The 20,757-nt window shown below is 42.6% G+C and overlaps 9 protein-coding genes across 9 annotated transcripts; 5 read left to right on the top strand and 4 right to left on the bottom strand.

Moving 5' to 3' along the window:
* Positions 1-650: 650 nt before the first annotated feature.
* Positions 651-1,124, top strand: BCR41DRAFT_369124 (hypothetical protein; the record flags this gene model as incomplete). Its single annotated transcript, XM_022026435.1, has 1 exon — positions 651-1,124. One exon carries the CDS (start codon positions 651-653, stop codon positions 1,122-1,124), a length of 474 nt encoding a protein of 157 aa, XP_021883348.1.
* A 1,750-nt stretch (positions 1,125-2,874) lies between these two features.
* Positions 2,875-3,201, top strand: BCR41DRAFT_295955 (DNA repair protein endonuclease SAE2/CtIP C-terminus-domain-containing protein; the record flags this gene model as incomplete). Its single annotated transcript, XM_022020425.1, has 1 exon — positions 2,875-3,201. A coding segment is annotated over one exon (327 nt), but the record flags the coding sequence as incomplete, so codon positions are not given.
* A 182-nt stretch (positions 3,202-3,383) lies between these two features.
* Positions 3,384-7,603, bottom strand: BCR41DRAFT_334109 (hypothetical protein). The gene is made up of 6 exons (XM_022021918.1): positions 7,172-7,603; positions 6,889-7,075; positions 4,405-6,788; positions 4,131-4,329; positions 3,688-4,004; positions 3,384-3,575 (listed from the first exon to the last, which is right to left on the bottom strand). Exons 1-6 carry the CDS (start codon positions 7,538-7,540, stop codon positions 3,399-3,401), a joined length of 3,633 nt encoding a protein of 1,210 aa, XP_021883346.1. The 5' UTR covers positions 7,541-7,603; the 3' UTR covers positions 3,384-3,398.
* Positions 7,604-8,514: 911 nt separating this feature from the next.
* On the bottom strand, positions 8,515-9,737 carry BCR41DRAFT_15135 (hypothetical protein). The gene is made up of 3 exons (XM_022019599.1): positions 9,695-9,737; positions 8,840-9,436; positions 8,515-8,740 (listed from the first exon to the last, which is right to left on the bottom strand). The coding sequence occupies exons 2-3, from the start codon at positions 9,361-9,363 to the stop codon at positions 8,611-8,613; spliced, it is 654 nt and encodes a 217-aa protein (XP_021883345.1). The 5' UTR covers positions 9,364-9,436; positions 9,695-9,737; the 3' UTR covers positions 8,515-8,610.
* Positions 9,738-9,808: 71 nt separating this feature from the next.
* BCR41DRAFT_349690 (hypothetical protein) lies at positions 9,809-10,567 on the bottom strand. The gene is made up of 2 exons (XM_022023515.1): positions 10,395-10,567; positions 9,809-10,303 (listed from the first exon to the last, which is right to left on the bottom strand). The coding sequence occupies exons 1-2, from the start codon at positions 10,519-10,521 to the stop codon at positions 9,855-9,857; spliced, it is 576 nt and encodes a 191-aa protein (XP_021883344.1). The 5' UTR covers positions 10,522-10,567; the 3' UTR covers positions 9,809-9,854.
* Positions 10,568-11,410: 843 nt separating this feature from the next.
* On the top strand, positions 11,411-12,004 carry BCR41DRAFT_349689 (hypothetical protein). The gene has a single exon (XM_022023514.1). It carries the CDS (start codon positions 11,496-11,498, stop codon positions 11,706-11,708), a length of 213 nt encoding a protein of 70 aa, XP_021883343.1. The 5' UTR covers positions 11,411-11,495; the 3' UTR covers positions 11,709-12,004.
* A 2,071-nt stretch (positions 12,005-14,075) lies between these two features.
* Positions 14,076-15,070, top strand: BCR41DRAFT_420555 (hypothetical protein). Its single transcript, XM_022029914.1, has 3 exons — positions 14,076-14,198; positions 14,223-14,524; positions 14,604-15,070. The coding sequence occupies exons 1-3, from the start codon at positions 14,138-14,140 to the stop codon at positions 15,027-15,029; spliced, it is 789 nt and encodes a 262-aa protein (XP_021883342.1). The 5' UTR covers positions 14,076-14,137; the 3' UTR covers positions 15,030-15,070.
* Positions 15,071-16,831: 1,761 nt separating this feature from the next.
* Positions 16,832-17,434, top strand: BCR41DRAFT_394364 (hypothetical protein; the record flags this gene model as incomplete). The annotated part of the gene is made up of 2 exons (XM_022028639.1): positions 16,832-16,880; positions 17,019-17,434. The coding sequence occupies 2 exons, from the start codon at positions 16,832-16,834 to the stop codon at positions 17,432-17,434; spliced, it is 465 nt and encodes a 154-aa protein (XP_021883341.1).
* Positions 17,435-17,553: 119 nt separating this feature from the next.
* On the bottom strand, positions 17,554-20,039 carry BCR41DRAFT_349677 (hypothetical protein). The gene has a single exon (XM_022023513.1). It carries the CDS (start codon positions 19,694-19,696, stop codon positions 17,663-17,665), a length of 2,034 nt encoding a protein of 677 aa, XP_021883340.1. The 5' UTR covers positions 19,697-20,039; the 3' UTR covers positions 17,554-17,662.
* Between the last annotated feature and the right edge of the window lie 718 nt (positions 20,040-20,757).

Genomic DNA, 20,757 nt, shown 5'->3' with positions numbered 1-20,757 from the left:
ACAAGGACCCTCAGGACATACTACAGTATTAAGCTGGAGAGCTTTGTGTGCTCTTTGATATTAGGCATCATTATGGAGTAAACTTTAGGCATGAAGATTTGCCACCAAACATTAACTAAAATGAAGCCTTCTCTTTTTGTGAATTTTCTTTATCCTCCACGTTTGAATTTTTTTTTTCCCATCTGAAACATCGATGCTCCCCTGCGACTCGACTCCCGCAGGTTCGGATTCAGCCCTACGCGTTGCTCACTCATTAGCTCGTCACTCAGCTGTAACGCCCCATAATGCTAACACCATGCTGCAGGAAAAAAATGGACAGGAACAACAGCAACGGCAATGCCTCCAACAAAATCAACACTCTGATGATGGCAATGTGTCCATTTTGAAAGTGGTTCCTAAAACATCGACGCCAAGCGTTGTAGTTCCTTTGATGAATTCCAGAATTGCTGGATCAAGTCGTTCAGACTCTCTGTTTGACCATGCGCCGAACTTACTAGCACCACGTCTTCAGGACCACCTCCTACAGGCTGCTCATTTCGCAAAGGAGCTTAATGACAAGAATCATGGTCAGTCGAGTAAACATGTCTTCACCAGGATCAACCAGTATTCCATAAGAATAGCCCAATAGGGGTAAAGGGCTAATATAATCAATGACTATACGTCTTCCTATAGAGCTCGAAGAAGAGAACAAAAGGCTGCACGAACTTATTCGACAGCATCGTTCAAGTGCTTTGGAATGGTGTGCGGCAGCCAAGACCTATGAGCAGGATCGCAACTTTGTGACACTGCGCCTAGCAGAGTTAGAAATGCAGCTTGCGAAGAAGGCAGCATTTAAAGATACAAACTCGCACAAAAAAATTGATACCCTTCAAGCCCAGGAAGCAGCGTCAACAACAAATATAGCACAACCAGAGGCCGCATCTATCACCTCTGTGACAAACGATGAAAATGTGTCAATATTGAACAGCTTCGTCAGTCAGTCTATATCGCAGATTTTGGATTATATGTATGTGTTGACGTTTGAGTATGATGTAGTCGCATTTTCAAATCAATATAACATCTCACCATTCCCCCTCTCCATATTGATAAAAATGACCCAGGGCACCTTCCAAGAACTCACATGAGCCACGTCTACCTCCATTAAGCAAAGGCAATTACTCATTCAAAAGCACGGACCCTTCTAGTCGTGAAGGAGCCGGAGCAGGAGGATCTATGAAGTCTAGCAATCCTCTAAAATCCGCACTCAAGTCTTCAAACTCCTCCAAAAAGTCATATTGCGTATGTGGATGTCAGGAAGAGCTTAAGGCATGGAAGGCTCGCTGTGACTATGCTGAAAATCGAGTCACATTATTGGAGCTGCGTTGTGAGCGTTCAACTGTGATTCTTGAGGCCTATAAGGCTAAATGGACACAATGGAAAGAAAGGGTTTTATGGGAACAGTACCAGCGTAGGATGAAGGAGCATATGTCCCCACAGGCAATTCGATACATGACGCTTGATACCCCCAGACCTCCGAGCAGTAGACAGCAACAGCAACAGCAACAGCAACAGCAACAGCAACAGCAACAGCAACAGCAACAGCAACAGCAACAGCAGCAACATCGGCAAATATTATCAAGGCCGATGCCATCCCACCCTAAAACAAAGGATACTGAGCGAAGCGATTTTGTGACTGAAGGCAGCGATACCTCGCAACAAAGACAAGAAGTAACGCAAAGAAATACAATTTTCAACCAGTTCAACACAAGATATTCTGTAAGGCTCGAATCCTCAAGGGAATCTACGCATGCAAATCGTCCTGGCTCCATGGAGGAGCCTCATGTGATTTTTGATGATGAAGACACCTCGAGCACACATGAAAGTACTAGTCTTGGACAAAGAGGATCAAAGTCACCGTTGCATGCCACACATTCTGACGATAATGACACGTCGATTGCGTATAAAGAGCAACCCCTATCGCTGACTTTCCCCTCCGACCTTGCGCTTCGTCAACGTCAATGCCACTCCGACCTTGAGGATAGTGACGATAGTGAAGATTATAATCACGAAAACCATGTTGTTCGTGGGGAACAGAAAGAATACAACAGCGTCACACCAGCCGCTCGGGTATCACCGATAAGAGAGCAAGAAGCATCAGCTACGGCAATTGGGAATCACTCTTATGAAAGACGACGTGCCTCAACAGACAAAACAAGCATGTCGCTACCCAATATTGAATCCGATCGTTCATCGCCTCCAATGTTTGATACCGATTTTTTGAAAATATCTACTAGACCTACAGCAATTCCACAACAGAATGTTTCGATAAAGACTGAGCAGACGATTAAGGAACAGCCACCGCCTCAACTCTCCAAAAAGGGCCATAGAGTTGAAATCTCTGCGGATACTGAGGATGAAGTTTTAGCAAATACAAGGAGCCTTCGCATTCCGAAAGTGAAGAGCAGTGCTCGTGCAAAAACTCCTATGTCTCACCATCCACATAATAGCAGTTCAAGAGAGAAACGAACGGTTTTTGTTCCAGCAACGCCACTAGAACAGCATGGCATCACGCCAAAAAAGGATAAATCAGCTACACATCAGCTATCTTTAGCTGCAATGATAAGGGCTCAACGGACACCAGAGCAGTCCACTATGGACAAAGCGGCAGTAGAGACTATTGCCATTGACCTTGATGACGAGATGCATGGTGTGGCTTCCGAAAAGGCCAAGGCTGTGGGTGACGATGCGGATAAGGAAAATGAGCAGCCGCTGGACCTGCCACGGGAGGGGGAGCCAGAAGATGACGCTTCACACATAGACAGGGACGCGCATCACAAGCAAGCAGCTTCCAGCGGTAGTGGCAGCTCTGCACAAAGGATATATAACTACACTGAGCGGCGAAAAGATAAGAGGAAACAAATGCATGGACACGATTGCGCATGTTGTCGTCGATTTTACGAATTGACTGGGCCATTACCACTTCCGGATGGATACAATACATTTTTTACACCTGCACCTCGCCCTGGTGAGAAAGAGGTATGGGAGAAGACAGCAGAAGAGCGGCTGCAAGATCGGATCCAACAAATCTCAAGGCACCGTGTCCATCATGAATCACCCATGACTCCACCAGGCTTTTGGGATACAGATTTCCCGCTAACACCGGACCGTCTAGAGTGGGATCGAATTGCAGATGAGAGACGAGATCGGAAGAAGCAGAGGATGGGGCACCGGCAGTAAGCAAGATTTCTTCTTGTGAGTTTTAGCAATAACCGAGATTTATAGTTTATAGCCTATTAAAGCTTTGAAAGAAACAAGTTCGTCTTCTAAGAAGCGTGGTTTACTCCGTTTTTTGTGTAACTTTATGACCAATTCTCATTTGGGTTAAATTATCTACATGCTTAATGCTGGCTTGTACAAGTCTAAGATTTGAGGACATATATCATATCTGTATCTTTGAGTAGGATGCCAGGCAATGGATTTGTAAATATAAAAGGCAGCGCATTGTTAAGCTCACGGTCTGGTGCTCGATATAGACCCAATGATACAATGCCATATTGAAGGGCCAATGTCTGGAACAAAGCCAAGAAAGACTTGCCCTATGAGGCCGGAAGATAGATGGATGTGTAATTAGTGGTGGTTATGAAAACTTTTTCATTATTATTATTGTTGGTATTTAAAAAAAAAAAAAAAAAAAAAAAAAAAACCTACCACAAATTGTATGGGAGTCTCAATCAAGCAGATACTGGAGCAGTCAATACCCAAGATCTGGTCCAGCTCAATGGCCTGCTTGAGCCGGACACCACAACAGAGCTTCACGAGGTCCAGGATATGGGTCTTAGAATAGGCTTGAAACAGAACATTGTCGAGTAAACTACTCGCCAGTACATGACCACTAGCAAAGATGGGTGTCATCCAGAACCCGCTGGGTCCGCTACGTTGAGCTTTGGATATATGGTCCCGTGTCTGGTAAGATCGAACCAAAGCTAGATCGTGCATATTTAAGAATCGGATACTACTTCTTTCCACTACGTATACATGGGAAATATGAAGCGGGGAAGAAGGAAAAAAAAAAAAAAAAAAAAAAAAGAAATTAATTGATTACGAAAAGCTACAGCTGTAAACATAACAGTGAGCGACAGAGAGCCACTTACGGATATCAACAACAATGTGCTGCTTGCCTAAAAGATTGCGTTGCTGTAGTGTTTTATGGATCATATGGTGGGCCATAATTGCAGTGCTATCCACAAATTCGCCTCGATCAAGGCCGTGGGCAATATGTGACAAAACTACAATACTGGAAGCACCAAGGATACCTGCCCGGACCAAGTCGCGTTGATGCCGACAATTTCCCTAAAGTTCCGATATAATCAGCAATAGTGTTTTTCTTCACAAAAAAAAAAAAAAAAAAATGCACTATGCACTTACAATAACCCAAAAGACACGAGGAAAGGACAAAATGGCGTTCCAGGTTCCGCCTCCGCATTTTTCAGATTTCATTTGTTTCTTGGAGGGTCCCACTCCCACTTTTATCGAACTAGAAGGAAGATCACGCTCAGTGCCATCAGCAACAGCCAAGCCATCAATCAAGGCTGATATCGCGTTCTCATCGAGTTTTTCGTCCCCTCGCTCATCAGACGCTTCTCGCGCTAGGGGGACGTTATTGAAATGGGGCTTCTCTTGTGGATTGGTAGTCAAGACCACGATCGTCTTGAAATCCTGTTTGGGGATCTGAGCTAGTCGAAGCGTAGATATGAAGCGGTAGAGGTCCTCTCCCGCATTAGCGCAGACGACAATGTGATCCTTTAATGCGGAGAGATCTTCTCGGATAAGTGACCTGACAGACGCTGGAGGATCAAGCAACAGATGACAGAGCGGCAAGTCCTTTGTCTCTGATCTAGTCACAGATGTCTGGCCAATGTAGGTCGTGTCATCCAGAGGCTGGAATGAGCCTTTGATGGAGTAGTGTCCATTACGTGTTTCTGTTTGATGAGGGGGTTGCCTATCTTTGCCTGACATCCGTCGAGAGAGAGGCTTCTTCAGAGTTTGAGATAAACTATGGGGGTGTATCTCTGGTGCAGTGACAGTTATAGGCAAACCAAGTCCTTGCACTGTGTCATCAACTGTCGGCATGGATAAAATTTCTGCAGCGCTTGATGCTCTAGGACCCTTAATGGTAGTCGTGTTTCCTTCAGCATCCAAACCTCGAGCCATTATCGTCCTATCGGTGCCTTCGGCTGCAGCAGCGGCAGCATTGAGGTCGAAAATGGTCGAATAAAAATCGGCGCTATTAGATGTATTATTGTTGACAGTCGTGTTATTTAGGTTTTTTCGTAATCTGGCTTGATTTTCGAGATCCTTTACCGAGGACTTTCCTTCCGAAGAGAGCCGAGACAGGTCTCGTCGACTGCGAGTATCTACGGATTGATCTATATCACCAGAGCTATCCTCTGGGTCCCTTAATAGGCAATTATTTTCCTCGGTAGTCACAACGCCTCGATAATTCTGCATATTATGCCTGTTCTGACGTGCCTCATGAGCACGTATACCTTGATCAACGTGGGCGCTCTTTGATTTTTGCAGATTGCTACTGTCGCTCAGCACGCTACCATTGCCGCCATCATCGTCATCATCGTCGTCATCATCATCGTCATCATTGTCGTCATCATCATCGTCATCATCATCATACAAGGCTATGTTCCAGGCAGGACGCGCTAACTTGGTTTTTTTCATATTAAGCTGATCACTAGTAGGTGATTTAACGATCTTACGAGGTACAGGCTTCTCACTGATCATAGGTTGGTATATCGCGGGGGAGGCAGTGGTGTTGGAGCTATCACCCGACCTACCGGAAGTTGAAGTAAGACGCGTTCTTTGCTGCTGATGTTGAAGTTGCTGCTGTCGCGTGGACTCCTCAAGTCTAATCTTCTTGGTATTTCGATGCTCAGCTCTTTTCATAGCAGCTGCACGAGCATCCGATCTCGATAACTTCAGATCATGGTACATATTCATCGCTTTCGCGAAGTCCACTCGCGAATTTCCTAGGGGATCTTTCTCATCATTCAACATCTTCTCATACTGCTCTTTTGTAAAGCCATTGATGGCTTCCAATTCCTCAGGAGATTGAGCTATAAAAATGAGTTGATCAAATTTACCAAGTCTGTAACTGTTACCAGGGTTGAGACTCAAATGGTACTGCCCACTTGGACAGTCTCCAGTCAAGCCATTGTCTTGTGGGTGGCGCTGTCCTGTTAATCCCAGACTGATTCCGATATCATTCAAGCCAAACCCGCTGCCACCACTATTACGACGACTCGATCCTCTTGATCTAGCATTGGGCATGTTGTGCGCGCCATGAAAATGAGAGCCATCATAATCTCCTTCTATTGCTGTTTCCATAAAGATATCCACTCCAATAAGAATCGTTTGGAACTCTTGAAAAATAAACCATGAAGCCTGGGCAAATGTCCATCCGACAAAGACCTCGGGCACAGAACTCACATAGAGCTCATTACCGGTTCCATCGCCATATTGGGCCTGCCAACCTTCTGTATAACTATCGAGGGGCTCGGAAGGATGGAGTAAATTGAGGATCAAGGTGGCAGCACCTCGGTGTCGGCAATTATAGGCTAATAGGAGCTGTTTCACATCGTTAATACACATGGATTGCTCTACGATACCCCACTGGAAAGACTCAGTTTCCGGAAGAAGATTATATGTGAATACGCGAGTATCGGGTGCATAAAGATGAAGAGACCACGCAAGAAGTGTCGTCATTGTATCTTGCGACTCCATGTCTAAACTCATTCGATCTAAAATAAAAAAATTATTAGAGGTCCCGATTTAGGAAAAATTACGGCCTATTCCTTCGCCAAAAAAAAAAAAAAAAAAAAAAAAAAAAAAAAGACTGACCTGGAATGATAAATACGCCGCCAGCATCTCGAACTTGACATCTTTTAAGATCGTCCTCGTTTAAACCATTACCAACTAGCATCGTAGTCTTGTTCTTATACATTGGCATGCCCAGCAATGTCTTGACATCTCTCGGAGGCTTATTCCGAGACAAGAACACGACACGTACATCACTATCTGAGAACTCCTGCAGTATTTCCAAAAAAAAAAAAAAAAAAAAAAAAAAAGGGAAGTTATAGGCAGATCTTGCTAAAGCATTTTTTTATATTTTATATTATTTTACCTTATTAAAGAACCCGCTCAGCATGTCAGAGATACGTTTAACATCCTGGAAATTACCGATCATTACCAGGTATTGTTTAGCAACTCCGTCGATGCCTCGGCTCTGGATGTATGACCCTCCCCCAGCCCTTGAAGATTTGAGGGTATCGATCACCCCTGCAATTAGGCCTGGGACAATCGAGAGTGTGATGATGATGAAAAACATGACCACAACCTTGCTTTCAAACGATTTTGGAGTGATATCACCATACCCGACTGTCGATGCTGTGATAAGAATAAAATAAAACGCATCACCGATCGTATGTGGAGACTCGGTCTTGGGAGCAAACATCGTTTCCGTGTAGAGGAAGGCTGCCATTGCGTTGTACATAATAGCAATAAAATAAGCGACAAGCGCAATGAGCTTTGCTTTAACAGGATCGAATGGTTGATCTAATAAAAAGTAAATAAAATTTAAGTAGCATTTCAAAGAATAAAAAATTGAAGAAAAAAAACGAATACTTACCCGAGATACCGATATCAACACCAATGCTTAATGCCCGTTGTAGACGCGAAATAACACTCCAGCTCCGTAAGAAATACGGTACATATAACCACTGGCCCTTGGGTAAAAATGCCCCGGAGAGTAAGAAAGGGGTCGCGGTGACTACATCCAACAAGGTTTGTGATGAAAATATGAACCCACGCCTCGAGTAAGAAAAAAAAAAAAAAAAAAAAAAATTAGTCCATATTATATTAATATTGCAATCGTCTGGGTTTCCTGGAAAAACTGGAATCTGGAATGAATCTATGGCTTACTTGCTATCAGCAAAGATAAATCGGATCATGGCAGACATCACGTTCCAGCTACTCATGGCCACAGCCACGAGCCAGATAGCCTTAGGTCGAGGCACAAATAACCAACTCGGCTCTGTTGCATATTCAGTGTCGGATATATCCTTGTTGACAAGGTACTGCACTTCAACCAGATATAGTACACAGAACAGGACGTCAACTACCAGATCCATCATGATCTACACAAGCATATATATACTCGCATGCTTCATCAGACACATAATAAAATAAATTGCTCATAATCACATCAATCTTCCCCCCTTTTATGAGTTTTCAATTCGCCTCTTATGCTTACAAAGAAGATAGTTCGAGCCTTTGAGTTCAAAAGCGCCATCATCTTGGCTTTATATAGATCATAGTCTAAACCCAAACGAATGGAGCTGACAAGATTTCGAATGTCACTGTTCCTAAAGCATTTGTAGAAATGAGATTAGATTTTTTTTTTTCCTTTAAAATGAAAATGATACTAATATTACAGAGGCCATTTGACAGGTAATGACGCATATAAGCTGTAGATGGAGAAATATAGCGGGCCTTTGACTGTGTGGAAACGAAGAAAAGGAATAAGGACATAAGGGTAGGACAATTCATATCGGTTAATTTTCATTACCTCTTCTCAGCCTTCTGAAGCCGAATGGCTGACCGAAGGGCATTGTATGATGTGTCTTTTCGGTTTGTGAAATGCCGTAAGAGTCCATGCTTGCGCATCTGCCTTGCCTCCTGCACCCCTTCCATGCTATTTCAATACTCAGCAATCAAAATAGATTGATCAGTAAACATGTTTAAGGTGAAATTTAAACAGAAAAATGAACTGAATAAAGGTGTATAGCTTTACTTATTATCGAGAGAGTCCCAGATAAAACCCTGGGACTCGGCTGCCTTGTGTTGAGCCATCATATTGAGTCGCTGTGCCCAAGTCAAATTAGAATCATAGACTGAACCCTCAGCCGGGCTGTTATAGTCATGACTGTTACTTCTCGAACGGGCCTGAGGCAACCCCCCAAAACGAGACAATCGAGCAGACGATGGACGTGAAAAAAGCATCCTCGGGCGTACTGGCCTTAATGGGGTAGAATGTGTGGAGAACGAGCGTGATGATGGCTGAGCAAGATCCTGATATGACAGAGTGGAAAGCTGTGATTGTGGTTGTGGCTGTGTACGCTGTGCATTTGTCTGTACCTGAAATCGTGCTTGTGTTTCTTTTGTTTCAGAAGGAATTTCTGCGAGTTGCTGCTGAAGCGGTGGATATGACGTGTGTGGTATGGACGAAGAAGAACAAGAACCAGGAGAGGAGGAACCTGCATTGGGGGCAGCATGGATTGCAGAAGATGTGATGTTCCTGAGTGGAAGGGAATCCATTCGGATTAGTAGTTTGAATGTTTTGAATTAGGCTTAATGTATATGGGCCAATGAAGAATGCGAATGAAAATGTCTGCATGCATAAATTGCAAAAAAAAAAAAAAAAAAAAAAAAAAAGCGTCAGGTGTTGGTCTTGTGGAATTTTGGTAAATGTAAAAAAGCACTGGCATTATCTTTGACCTCCTGTACAATTGACCGTTGACCCTTTTCACCTCCGAGCTGCAGTAGTCGTTTTTGTAGCAACAAATAAGCGATATTGACCAATCCGCTTTTGGTCAATTGGCTTAAATTCATAGTCTAAATAAGCATGGAATAGTATCATACTACATACAGTACAAATATCGTCTTGTGTAGAATGAGATCCCATCGTACTCAGTGTCATGAATAATACATGAACTTAATAAATGCCGTTCTAGTGCTTATATCTTTTATTATATAATTTGTTTTACATTCTAGTCATATTATATTCATTTATCTTGGTATATTTCTTCTTAAGGCCTGTATTCAGGCAACTCTACTTTATGTTGTGGTTCAATCTCAGATAGGGGGTGGTCTTGATTAACATTATCATCAGGGCCTTTGAGCTGATTAGCATAGAGGTGGATAGCGTGTCCGAAAAACAACATGAGCATCATGTCGAGGACCAGAAAGAGGACTAGCATCGTCGTTACAGCTCCATAGCAATCTTCCGGCAAAGAAGTAGAATAAGTTATATCCCCTAATTCCTTTTGGCAAGCCAATTTGATATCTTCTTTATGTCGGGATACCAGAGAAAAGTCCACGATATTAAATGCTGTAATGACAGCAGTCGCTATCCACCAGAGTATTGAAAAAGCCTTGACTCGCTTGTAGGACTTGGAGAGAGCGCAATAACCACCACCCAGTCCAAGCAGCAAGAAGAGACCACCAGATATCAATGCAAGGACATTAGACGTGAGTGCTAAATATATATAGATATAAAAAAGGTTAGTTAGGAGCTATTGATCAGATAACAAGAACAAAAAAAAAATTTTTTTTTTCAAATATTTTACAAATGGGTTCTCCCTGTTGGGTGGTCACAAGGTTGAAAATGCCATGAACTAATGCAAGGAGGCAGATAATGATGACTCCAAAGCCTAGAGGAACGCAGCAGCAGCAATATTCTTTTGGACGAGACATGGTACACTGTATGATTTCTGATAGTCTAAATGAGTGACTGAGGGGGGTTTTTTTTTTTTTGGTTTCTGTTGAGGGAACAGTAACCCTTTTATAACATGTTCAAAGTAGAAATCTAAACATGAAGGATCTGCATAAGACGGCGTTTTTTTGCACCGGAAAAAGCTTCCGCGGAAGTTTAAGTGACATAAACTTTTACACTAAAGAGTGGGCTATATTCTCTCATCAAAGTGGGCTGTTGCAGCTTTGAGTTGCACTTTTATTGGCAGCTGCGGTACGGTCGCACCAATAAATGACGATCGAAGCCCACGAAAGAATGTGAAGAATTCCATATTTTAGTTCGTGTAACGACGATATTTGCAAAGTCGAAAAATAAGGACTTTCTTTCCCCTGTCCTTCTCTCTTCAACACTTTGATGATGCAGAAACCGAACAATTCACCTCCTCGTCTAATTTTGGAATACTTTTGGTCAGCAATGTTCAATAAAATCAATGGCACGAAAAGTTTGGTATCGCCAATTTTATTTGGTCACGATATAGCCCGTTTCATTTGGTCGCGATACCTTATATTTTTTGAATACTTTCGAGTGTATTGGCAGCCAATTAGCTCGCTTGTTACGAGTATTGTTGCAAGTCCGTCACGTAGTGAGATGCCACCAGAACAATTCAATCATCGTTTTTAGATTAAAAATATAAGGTATAGCCCGTTCCATTTGGTCGCGATCCCTTATATTTTTTGAATACTCTTAAATGTATTGGCAGCCAATTGACTCGCTTGTTATTGCAAGTGGTGTGACTGGTCAACTGGTCATTAAAATTAATTTCAGTTTATCTTGTATCCACTAATCTGTCGAACCAGCTTAAAGGAATCTTTGCGCAAAGCCTTTGTAGTCATAGGCGGGTCCGCCTCACCTAGAAACTACCGAGTATAAAAGCCAAAGAAACTTCCTTCTTAATAAAGTCTTCAGTTTTCCCCACATGTCTTATTCTTCATCCGCAGTTCATCTTGCCATTTATCTTTTTCCCCTTTTCACAACAAGCATTTGTCTTCCGGTAACTCAGTTTGTGAGCTCACCTATAAAGCTCCCATCTTTTCTTTTGACATTCTATGGCGCTGTTTGTAGTCAAGGTTATTTGACTCTATTTTCTCTTGTCAATCTTGTTGACACTCTTTGTCCTACCTTTTCCTGATTGTGTCTATCTTTCTGTCCCTTAAGCAAAGATATTTTTTACAACAATGCCACCAAGTCAATTTATTAGGATTAAGATATGTGGGGTCTATATGTTGTCTAAATAGTTCTCCCCATAAAAAAACACCATCTAGACCAAGCATAGAAATAAAGAGTTTAGTCAAGAAAGCACTGTCAAGCTAATACTTACAATTTTTTCAAGACGAAGGCCTTTTCCGACCTAGTCATGTTTGTAGTAGCTCATGAAAAATTTTAGACAGACAAATAGTAACCAGGGAGCAGAAGTGAGAATAGGATGTGGGTTCACACATCACATCCATGGGGCATTTATCCAAATTTGTATCAAAATAAAACTGCAAGTTTGTCTCGGGCACCACACCATGGGACATAGAACTGTTAGTATGTCTGTATTATAAATTTTCATGTAACACGTGTACTGTGAAATATGCAACTGGATCCAAACCCAGGCCTCGCAGCAACCAACCGCTGAAAGATTCCTTCATTACCATGATAGAATGAGGACTGCGATATCTGCTAGGTACCAGAATAAAAATAATCAACCTCAACCCAGGTAAGCTCCTTCAAATGAACATTTTCCAAAGCATATACAAAAAAAAAAAAAAAAAAAAAAAAAAGTCATCTAACACTTGACATTGTTGTTCCTAATTAGATTCTATATCCCTAAACGCGCAAAGCCGAATCGCAAACAACACGACCGTCCCGTCAGCTCCAGCCATCAAAGAAAGTCCCCCAAAAAAAAGGAAAAGGAAAAAAAAGAGGATGAGAAAGAAGAGGAGGTTAAGGAGGAAAAGAAGAAAAAAAAGAAGAACAAAGGGAAGGCCAAGTATATCAGAAAGACTGATAAGACCAGGAAAGTGAAGGAGGCTACTGCCGAGGACCGACGGTTGAAGAGGGTCCACCCCACTGTTGCATTAACGCTGGGCACGTTAAAGACATGTGTAGTTGCCAAGCTGGACTCTACTTCCGATCCCAATCTCAATCCCGAGCAACTTGCTGCAACAATTCAAGGGCTCATTCAATCATTTATTAAATGTTGAATGAGGCACGGATTCGAGCTTTCTGGGCCTGCGCCTTGTGGATCGATAACCTGCTTACCACTGGGCCATCCAATCCAGCTGATCTCCCACAACTCCTAGATGAAGTTCTTGATAGCAGGGAAGTGAAGAAAAAAGGCGAAGGGAACGTAGCCAAGCCGTCCCAGCTCAAAGCATACGAAAACTTCTATGCAAAGACAGGGCTTGGTCCTTTAAACCAGATCTATCCCGATTTGGTGATCGGCAAGTCGCCTCGGATGGTCATGGTCCCTGTTCAAGCAGCGCTAAGGTCTCACTATCGGAATGCGCAGGTAAATATAATATGTTTATAGAAATGTTCCTAATCATTTCTTCAATATAATGTCTAGTTTGACATAGATATTCCAGGCGATGGAAGAAGTTCCATCCAATTCTTTTTTGAGCAAAAAACTGCCAAAAAATATCTGGATTTCCCTACGTCTGCTTTCCCGCCTCAGTCTCTCTGCCTAACGGAAGCCTGCCTCCTGGATATATTATGGTCTAACCCAACAGTTCGAGAGGAAATAGTCCAATTGTTGGAACTAAACATGAGTACCAAGGGGGCTGCAGAGGACAAGATCCTTAACCACAAGGGGATATTGTTGCAGGAGCTGTTTTCCTTGAAAGGATACAAGGACGTTGGACTGCAATCTGATGATGGACCTAGAAGGAAACTACGGACATCGTTCTTTACAAACGGCCTTACCCTAACACTTCTTGCCTATGACACATCGAAGCAAAAAGAGGTAGAGGTTCGCAAGCTGCCCAACCTTCGGATACTCAAAGATCTCAAGCAGTCCAGGCTTCTTCAAGTGCTCAGCAGGGATCCTCGTCTTCAGGCCATGGTGCAGGTGATGGTGGTGATGATGGAGACGACGACGGAAATGAAGATGACGATATCTTGCTGGGTATCAGCGATATTGACTTGCTGGAAGTTGATGAACCATTCTTAGAAGGCGACGAGGGAGAAGAAGCAGCTGAAGAAGGTACATCGAGCACAAATCCACTGTCCCCGGTGAGTCCCAGTCCCCGGCGTGAGATCAACTGGAAGCAGAGATCCCGTCTCCTCGAGAATGTAGAAGTTAAATATGACACCCGGGCAGCATGCCCTCCCCCCGAAAGTACCATTATCATTGGGATCGATCCAGGCGAGAGGTACTCGATGACAATTGCAAAGTTGGATCCAAGGAAACCTAACGAACGTGAGATCCTCCGGATTTCTAGAGCGTACCTTTACAAACCATCCAAGAAGTTTCAGGGCGAGCTAGAGAGGCGAAAGCTTAGAAGAGGAATTACAGAGATTGAAAGCAATATTCCGACATTCTCAAGGCCTACTTTAACACAGTATTTCGCTTATATGAGCTTGCCGCTAAATCAAGCTCCATCAAGTACTGGAGGTAGTTTCTCTGGTAGTGGAGCAGGGACCGGTAGTAGCAGTGGAGTTGAGGCCAGTAGTAGCAGTGGATCTAGGACCAGTGACGACAATAGGGAGACTATATATAGGGCGCTTGTCGATTTCTATAATGACGGGTGGTTTGTTCGGAATAGCTGGGATAATAGAAAAGCACAGAACGGATGCGTTGATTATGTGATCAAGGCAATTCTGAAGCTTGCGGGCGGAAGCAATGGAAGAAGAAGAGATGCCAATACGAATGCGGTGATCTGTATTGGACTAGGATCATTCAAGACAAACCGAGGACAAGTATCGAAGCATGGGATATTGATGAAGAAGCTTGTTGAAAAGGTAAAAAAAAAATCCTTTGATCAATGACATTTAATTTTTGAGTCTTTTTTTTAACGAGTATTAAATCTGGCTCGAACAGGCAAAATCTCTAGACTACCCCATTGTAGGTTGTCATAAATACTACACATCTGCCAAGTGTCCACGGCCTCACTGTGACAGTATATTGGAGAATGTTCCTTTTCGATCCAAGTACTGTCGAAATTGTAAAGCATACTTTGATCGAGATGCTGTTGGTGCTGAGAACATCGCAAGGGTCTGTGAGTCGCAGATAAGAGAGCAAAAACGACCTGCAAAATATATGCCGCCGGACGGAGGAACTCAAGGCCAAGCTTCTAGCGGTAGTGGCGGCGGTGGAGGTAGTGGTGGCAGTGGTGGTGGTAGTAGCAGATCCACAAAAAGGAAATTTTCAGATGAAGGAGGAGGAGGAGTAGAGGGATCAAGACCACCGAAAGGACCTTTGCTGGGTCCAGGAGGAGGGGGAGAGACAAGCCGGCAACAACAGTAGGACACAATCTACTACAAACATGACTAGGTCCAGAAAGGCCTTCGTCTTAAAAAAATTGTAAGTATTGGCTTGATAATACTTTTTTTTCTTGGTTAATTTATTTATTTATTTATTTCTGTGTTCTAATACATTTCTTCTTTTTACAATAGATGGAATGTCTCGTTTTTTAATGGGACGGACTATATATGTGTGCATTGATAGTGAGCAACCAGGCATCGTGATCAAACTCTTTTTCTTCTGCTACTTCTTCAGATCTAAGCGAACACAACATTGTGTTTGTATGAAAAATAATTGTATAAAATGAATTGTATAAAATGGTATGGATGTTTGCGTGGCTGAGTAAAAAGATTGGAATAATAACAAGAACATATTAAGGTGTAAAGGCAATGAACAATAAAGGAATATAAAAGAAAGTTCGTTACAAGTGATACCTCTTCCAAGGGGACTTAGTCTGCTAAGTCTAGTCTGCCTTATATTCTTATGTACAAAAAAAAAGAAAGGAAGAAAGGAATAGAGACAGATAAAGAGCAATGTAGAAGGTCTTGTATTGATCAAAAAGTCCTCAAAATCACTTGTGATGGACGCGTTATTTTTATTCCAGCTTGATCAGTAAAGTCTAGAGTGTTTATCGAGACATGAGACTGTTGATGACAAATAGCCTATTGGCGTATCTTTCGGACGACGGGATAGTCCGGAGGAATTTTGAGCATGGGAAGAATACACATATTTTTTAAAGTGAGCTGTTTTCTTTGTGTCCTTTGCCACCATTTTTATAATATATCCTGTCTGCTTTCTTTTTTTTTTTTTTTTTTTTTTTTTTTTTTAAAAAAAAAGAAAAAAAAAAACCAGTATTGTGCATACAAAAAAGAATCCTTCAATAAAGACACCACTCCATGGGTCCGGATGTGAATGCCTTCAAGCTTTTTGAGCCGATTTACTTTCTTTTCTTTTGCAAGCCAATGGAATGATTGCACCGCCTTTTCGTACAATAGGTAGCGATTTGGTATGATGTGATGGTGATAAAATGCAAGGATCGTCTCATTTGTCCCCTACAGAGCAGTTGAATACTTGCGCTTGGAGAATTGCCTATTATTGTCTTCTTGTCAACACAGTACACCAGTAGAAAAGGTTACGGAGGCAAGTCTGTATCTTTTTGTTCTTTTAATAATCTATCTATTCTCCCTTACTTCCTTCTTCATATCGGCAATAGGACTAACTCCAGTGCCCTTTACTCCAATACCATTTACTCCATATACCCATGCGCACACACTCGCTGCTCATTGCGGGCACATTCAGGGACCAATTTCTCCTATATGAAGTGCTGGGAACTATTCTGGGTATCATTGTAGGGAATTAAAGGAACACAATCTCGGATTTTGTTTGGAAATAACTAACAAGACCGAGCACAAGAAAATGGTGGGGAAATTTCTTTTTTGTGCTCACATTCTGTTTACAATCCTCACAGACGCGAACAGAACAAGGACAAACAATGGCTTCTGGCTGTTGTAGCAGAATAAGGTAACTCTGTCCCGTCTAAAAAGCAAGAGGGCCGCTCGGCGTATATGTATACATACATATATTTTTTTCCTCCTTCTCTTTCTCTCTCCTCCTCTGCGCAATATCACTCCTTGTTTGTACCTTTTTTTCCCATTCTCACTCGATTCTCATTCTACCAGATTCTTGCTCATTCAACTCATTCCTTCCATTAATAAGAACGACTTTTTACTTTTCAGTGTCCCCTCATCCGATCTACTGATTGTTGCTTCATATCCCCTATTCACACTCAGTCGATATTTGTAACAATGTGCCACCGAGTGATTTGTCATGACTGTGGCAAGTATACCTGGGAAGGTAAGAAGCGCGCTTTTTTTTTTTTTTTTTTTTTTTTACAACAAGAGCAGCAACCACTGGTGTGGCGCCATGGCCATCAATCGACGTCGGAAGTATTTATGTTTTGACACCATGGATCTCACTCCTTTTTGCTTTTAGGATGTGGACTTCATATTGCTCAAGCACTTGCTGGTCTATCACTCGAACAGATCTGTTCCTGTGATGATGATCAGGACAGTGAGCATTCCTGGGCTACCATCACATCCCCAACTTCACCAAGACGAGCATTGAATGCCGCCCGGTATTCGACAACAACAGCAACAGCAATAGGAGACGTGTCCTCATTATCATCCAGCTGCGATGATCCAGATGTCCCACCTCCTTTACAATACAAACTATCCAAGATCTCGGCTACGTCTGCAGAAGAGGCTGCAGTCCGAAAGGCACAACAAGCTGCAGCATTAGAGGAGCTGAAACGGATCAAAGAACAAAAGGACAAAGAACTCAAAAACGCAAATGAAGATGCTCTTAAGAAATTACTCGAAGGATTATCACAGGAAGAGAAGACAGAATGAAGGAGTCAAGGCAGAAAAAAAAAAAAAAAAAAAAAAAAAAACGCAGGAGATTGTATATACAAGTAATCGAATTTTTTTTCTCTTTTTTCCTTCAAGAATAATCTTTAATTAAGGAATATGGACTATAACCGATAATAATAATTACAAAAAAAAAATATACTGTACATAATAAAAATGCGGCTCGCACATGAAAAAAGAGCGAAAATGCTCTCAACAATGATTTGATGTTCAATTACGGAGAAGACGGTTGACTGCACGTTTGAACTTGAAGATTCCACCTTTTTTCTTAGGCGAGACCTCTTCTTCACTTTCATCCTCATCCTCATCCTCATCGTCACTATACTCAGCAGGGGCTTCGTACTCATAACCATCATCTTCATCGTAATCGTCACTGTCATCATAATAAAAGCTCGAGTTTTGTTTTTCTTCGTCGTAATTTGGATTTCCTATCCATGGCGCCTGAGTTACCACCACCTCGGTCGGCTCTGGGGTATAGGGCTCATTATAGTAATCAGAGTCGTATTCCGGATCCGGGTGTGGCCCTGCCTTGGTTGATTTCTTCTTCTTGCGCAACTTGAGCTTCTCCTTTTTCTTCTTCCTCAATGCTGGATTCATTGGTGGAGGGACCTCTGCACGCTCTACAGTTACAATCGTGATCATATCCCCAAAGACGACCTTTCGCACAGACCCATCAGGATTCAGGGCTGCGGCTGCGGCTAGAACACCATCTTTGGACCGTGGACGACCGAAGGGTGATGGAGGTTTCTTGACCAGTGCTGACTTTGTGCCCGGAGGTAGAGCGGCAGCATACTTTGAGGCTGTTGACTTCGGAGTCAACAATGAACTCTGGCTGAGAGTTCGTGTGCGATCATCGAATCGGCGAAATAGCATTTCGGAAGGTGTCACTGGCGATGAAGCAGACGAAGAAGCCGATGGCACAGGGGATGAAGGTGAGAGACATGACTGACTCGATCTGAAGTAGGACTGCTCTCCCTGACCACGACCAAAATGCGGATCGCTCATGTAATACCGATCCCCTCTTGGATGCCCTGATATGAAACCTTTCTGAGTCTGATCCGAATTGCTTCGTCCACGCTGTGATGTTGGTGTCGACATTGCATTGTCCGCATATGGATTGACTGTCATTAGTCCTTCTGTCACCCCTGAAGATGACATGGAACTGGATACGGAAGTAGTTTTGTTTCGTCTCATAGTTTCTTCGACTACGGTCGAGAAATGGTTCAAAGGTTGCTGTTGGCTTTGCAGAGGTAACTGTGGGTTACTGCTGTTGGCGATATCATACTGGTTTGGTGCATTCAATAGAGCTCTGGAATTGTCTTTGGCAGGGGTCTCGGGTCTAGATTCGCGACCAACACCCTGAGACGAGGGATTTGAGGTTCCGGAAAGGCTGGGCGAAGAAGTGGGAAGGGTAGTGATACTCGTCCCTGGTGTAGGAATAGGTCTTTTTGAGCGCAAACTTGTCGTTGGCGATGATTGGTTGGATGACGAATACGCATTAATGTTCTGCAGGTTATGATTAAAACTATAGCTGAGAGGTAATGAGTCGTGGCTGTTCCTGTTTGAGGTTGATTGCAGATAAGCATTGAACCGTGCAGAGGCTGCGAGCATTGGGCTGTAGCTGGGTTTGTTGTAGTTCTGCGCGCCTGAAGTAGAATCAAGCACTGGGGCCGATGAGCTTCTGAGAGGAGTTCTCCTCGGAGGAGGAACAGGTACAGAGGTTTTCTGAGGTTGTTGCTGTTGATGTTGCTGATGTTTATTAGAGCTGACAGGAGGTGTTGGCGGTTGTGGTGAACGAATATCCGACCATCCATGGCCGGAGGAAAAAGGCGTGGTTGGTGAGGCAGTAGAGGGTGAGGTTGGATCCTCATCCGAGTGACAGTACTTGTCTAGGATATCGAAGTAGCCACCCTCTGAATCATCAGCGGGACCATTTCTAATCGTGTGCAATTTAGTGGGAGAGATGGTCTGCAGGTCAATACCCGAGTCGATTTTCTTTCTGTTGCTGTAGTGTTTAGCTTCCTCGATAGAGGATGCGGAGGAGGGTGGTGATGGGGTGGAGGTTGAATGTCTGGTGCTCTTGCTGTTATTTTTGCTCTCAGATGTTCGAGAGAAAGACGTCCGCAAAGAAGCTAGGGCTAATGCAGGACTAGGGACAGTACGCTTGCTCCATTGAGAAGAGCGTTGATTATGCTTCTGTTGAAGCGTTTGTGGGCCGTTGAAGGTATCTACTGAAGCAGCCATGTTTGCATATGTATTAGTTGAATTTGTTATTAAAGATGAGTGAGAATATGAATTATTTTAGTTTTATTGGGGGGGAAAGAAAGACAAATAGAGACAAGTGTGATGAGAATGAGTCAATAAGAATAAAAAGAAAGTTGGAGAGGAAGAGAACGAACAAAAGACAGAGTGAGGGGGAGAGAGAGAGAAAGAGAAAAGAAAATGAAATTGAGAAAGAGAAGAAAGAGAAGGTGAAAGAGAGAAAGAGAGAAAGTGAGAAAGTGAGGGCAGCAATGGGGTGTGCTTGGTGTTTCTTGAGGAGAGAGAGAGATGATGGATGTGAGGTCGGGTGGCTCTGAACTGTGGGGGGATGCAAGGGATGAATCAAGTGCCAAAATGCAGACTAAATAAATTTATAATGCAAATATACACATTTGTGTATTTTATGAATTTTATTTTATTTTACATGGATTCGTACCCTTCTGCAACACGACAAATCGTTCAGCTGCAACTCTAATTCATCAAGGTTTCCCTCCTTGCTTCTGACACACGCGCACTGCACACACCGTGATTTGCTCTCCTTGTTCCTCCTATTTTTTTTATTTTTTATTTTTTATTTTTTATTTTTTATTTTTTTATTTTTTGTTGACTTTATACTTTTTGAACACATTCATGCTTACAGACCTTATTTTGATCAGGCCATTCTCCCTTCTCTTGACCTTGACAAAACCAAACAGACAAAGTCATCCTGTCCACCATCTCCATCCAGTCCAAAAAAATCTCTAGCAAATGCGTTCTACATTTGTATATCCCATCTTCAACACCTGTCATGTCACTGTCATCCTAAACGTTTGCATCTACACATTTGAATAACTGCTCTTACATGAATATACATGTTAGACTTGTGAATATTTATTAATTATTATATTATATATATAATACATCTACACATACACGCATATTTATACATGTATAATACATACCAAAGGAATGAGTTCTATAAACAAAGAATTTCGGACATCGAAAAAAACAAAATTCATGTCCTCTTTCCTTCTCATGCTTCCTTTTCCTCCTCTGTCAACGCC

The sequence above is a fragment of the Lobosporangium transversale genome (assembly GCF_002105155.1).
Source record: "Lobosporangium transversale strain NRRL 3116 chromosome Unknown BCR41scaffold_10, whole genome shotgun sequence".
NCBI lineage: Eukaryota > Fungi > Mortierellomycota > Mortierellomycetes > Mortierellales > Mortierellaceae > Lobosporangium > Lobosporangium transversale.
The sequence above is the reverse complement of the archived record's forward strand: the minus strand, read 5'-3'. Positions and strand labels throughout refer to the sequence as shown.